The 2745-nt window shown below is 57.8% G+C and overlaps 1 protein-coding gene across 1 annotated transcript in view; it reads left to right on the plus strand.

The window, feature by feature from the left end:
* The window catches only part of SETD6 (SET domain containing 6), a gene marked incomplete at its 5' end in the record, with an annotated part of 2232 nt that extends 1759 nt beyond the window's left edge, over nt 1–473 (plus strand). Inside the window, one exon of the mRNA XM_010147719.1 lies at nt 162–473. Coding sequence (XP_010146021.1) covers nt 162–473 — 312 coding nt within the window. The remainder of the gene's footprint in view (nt 1–161) is intronic.
* Nucleotides 474–2745: the final 2272 nt, after the last annotated feature.

A 2745-nucleotide genomic window follows, 5' to 3' on the forward strand; every position in this document is an offset into this window, starting at 1 on the left:
GCTGGGTGAGAAGGGGGAGGGGGTGGCTGCCCTGCCCCAGGCACCATCTGGTCATCTTCCTTCCCCGAAGCAGCCACCCGCGAGGTGTCTGCTCCCGGGGGTCTAATCCTGTCGGCAGTGCCCCGCCGTGCTGACGTGTCCCTTTGCCTGGGTCCTCGCAGGTGCTGTGCATGTCAGAAGGAGAATTCAGGGAGTACAAGGAACAAGACGACTGGGAAGATGACAGCGAGGAAGAGGGAAACTCCCCCCTTTCAAACGAGGCTCTCTCCAGACTTAAAAGCCCGTGCAAGCAGCTCCTTCGTGACAGCGTGCTGCTGACCCTGGAGTCCTACGGGTCGGACCTGAAAGCTGAGCAGGACTTGCTGGATAACAAGGAGGCGTATGAGAAGCTGAGTTGGAGGGAGCAGCAAGCTTTGCACGTGCGCTACGGCCAGAAGAAGATCTTGCACCACCTGCTCGAGCTGGTAGGCTAGACAGCTGGCTGCCCCGGGAAGCCGACTGCCCGGGCTGCTCGGGAGGGGACGGTCAAGCCTCCAGCCATCCCCTGCAGCTGCGAGAACCGAGGGCAAGATGGAATAGCACAGGATCACAGAACGGTTTGGGTTGGAAGGGACCTTAAAGACCATCCAGTTCCAACCCCCCTGCCATGAGCAGGGACACCTTCCACCAGACCAGGTTGCTCCAAGCCTGCTGTAGGCTTGGGGCCCACTTGTCCCTCACAGCACCTGGCTTTTCAGTTACCTCTGCATAAAGTACCTTTACCGCATAAAGCGGTCTTGGGTGGCCTTATCTTAGCACGAGAGCTCTGGAGCACAGCTGCCACCTTCTAGAGGAGGTGAGAAACCCCAGCCCTCGTAACAGCTTCTGTGGGGAGGCAGACATGCCGTCAGGACAGCGGGTGGGTTCCCTCAGCATCGGAAAGCAGAGGCAGGGCTGCCGCTTGCCCGGATGAAGAGGGCAGAGAGCCAGCTGGCAGCTCTCCCCTCCCAGGGTAAGCATCTGGCAGGTCGAGCTGCCGGCAAACACTACACCCTGCACCCACGCGCAGTTAATACCGAGCATTTTAAAGTTGGGCCTGTCCCTCTGGCTTCCAGGTAGGCTCTGTAGAAAAGGCGTTTCCGCCCGGGTTTGCTGCTGGGAGGGAGCGCTGGCAGTTCTGCACCTGCTGCAGGCGCATGTGGAACACCCTGGGGTCCGTGTGGTTCTCCCCCGAACTCTGGCACTGCGCTGCATCACGGCGAGCTGCAGCAGGGTCCTCTCCCGGCGGGTTTCACGCGACAGCACCGGGGGCGTGCGGGCCCAGCCACGTTCAATAAAGACCATGTTTCTCACCCCGCCAACACGGCTACTTCAAACAAGGGGTCACGCTGCTGCACTCAGCCTTGCAGACAGACCCAGACCGCACTCCCGCAGGTGAGGGTCAACTGCAGCCCTCCCTGCGCTGCTGGGGGCCAGTTCCACAGCACCCAGGACAGTGTTTTTAATCCCCCTTTTATAGAGGTGTCACACAATGGCTGTTTAGGGTCTGGTCTGCCCTCTCCCCACAGGCTCCATTTCAAGCTAGGGACACAGCGGTTCAAAGGGTTAATCTGTGCTTAAACAAGAGCACAGCACACCCCGGGCCTCTGCTGCCAAGGAGGGGCAATGCCCCTGACCCTGTCAGCTGCAGGGGCCTCCATCCTACCAGCCCGACCGGTTACTGGGGTCTTGCTCCACCTTCCACCCCCGCCCGACACCAGCCGAGCGGTTGGCGAAGCCCGAAGGGAACCAGCCACGCGCAGCAGCGTTAGCGCGGAACCACAGCCCTTCCAGTCGCTGGGACAGGTCAGTGAGCTCTGCACAGGGCTGGCCGAACGGCAGGAGGAAACCCCACGGCATCTGGCCCAGACGGAGAAAAGCCGGCTGCTGGCAATTCTCCGTATCCTAACCCAGTACAGGAGGGAGAGGGAGCTGGAGTTACAACACCAGAACCAAAGCAATTCCAGCTTCCAAAGGCTCGGTTTCAGCACAAGTGCTGACCTGCCGAAGAAGTGCCGGGGAACTGTGGGGAGAGACACCACGGAGGCGACTGAAAAGCACTGCCTACAAACAGGCCCCTTCCAGCTGCAGTCAGCTCAGTGCCCCCCGGAGCCAGGGTTTGCTCCATGCAGCTAAAGCACACAATCCCTTAAAGCCAAGCAGGAAATCCTGCCCTCTCCAGCCACGCAGGAGCAGTCAACTACCTTTAACTACTCATCAAAGCAAGTTCTGCTTCCTCGCACCTGCTGGCTGCCAGGCCTGCCTCCACCACCACTGCCACCTTCCCTCTTGCACTCAGAGCAGTTCTCCCCTCTGACCTCACGCTAGGAAACAAGCCCAAAACAACACTGGAGGGTTGTGGATTTTGGGTAGGTGGAAGAGCCCTGGGAAGAGAGCACCTGGCGGGGCAGGCGGGAACTGGAGAGAAGAAGCAGAGGGGCACGTGCTGCATGTCATGACTTTAATGTGTAACTACAGGATGCATACATACAAGAAGTGGGAGAACTAAAGCCCAAGAACTAGAAAGGCTACAAAATACAACACGTGGACCAATACTTTACAAAACATTCAAAATCCTTACAAAATGGGCTGTATTGGTCCTTTGGGTTTTTTGTTTATCTTTTTTTTTTCCTTTTGGTTTTTTTTTTAAGGTTTTTTTTACAAACTTATACTGTGTGGTCATAGGGTGGGAGATGGGAAAAGGTGTAGATTTAACCCCCTCCCCCC

This window comes from Eurypyga helias, unplaced genomic scaffold, assembly GCF_000690775.1.
Source record: "Eurypyga helias isolate BGI_N326 unplaced genomic scaffold, ASM69077v1 scaffold18502, whole genome shotgun sequence".
Classification (NCBI taxonomy): domain Eukaryota; kingdom Metazoa; phylum Chordata; class Aves; order Eurypygiformes; family Eurypygidae; genus Eurypyga; species Eurypyga helias.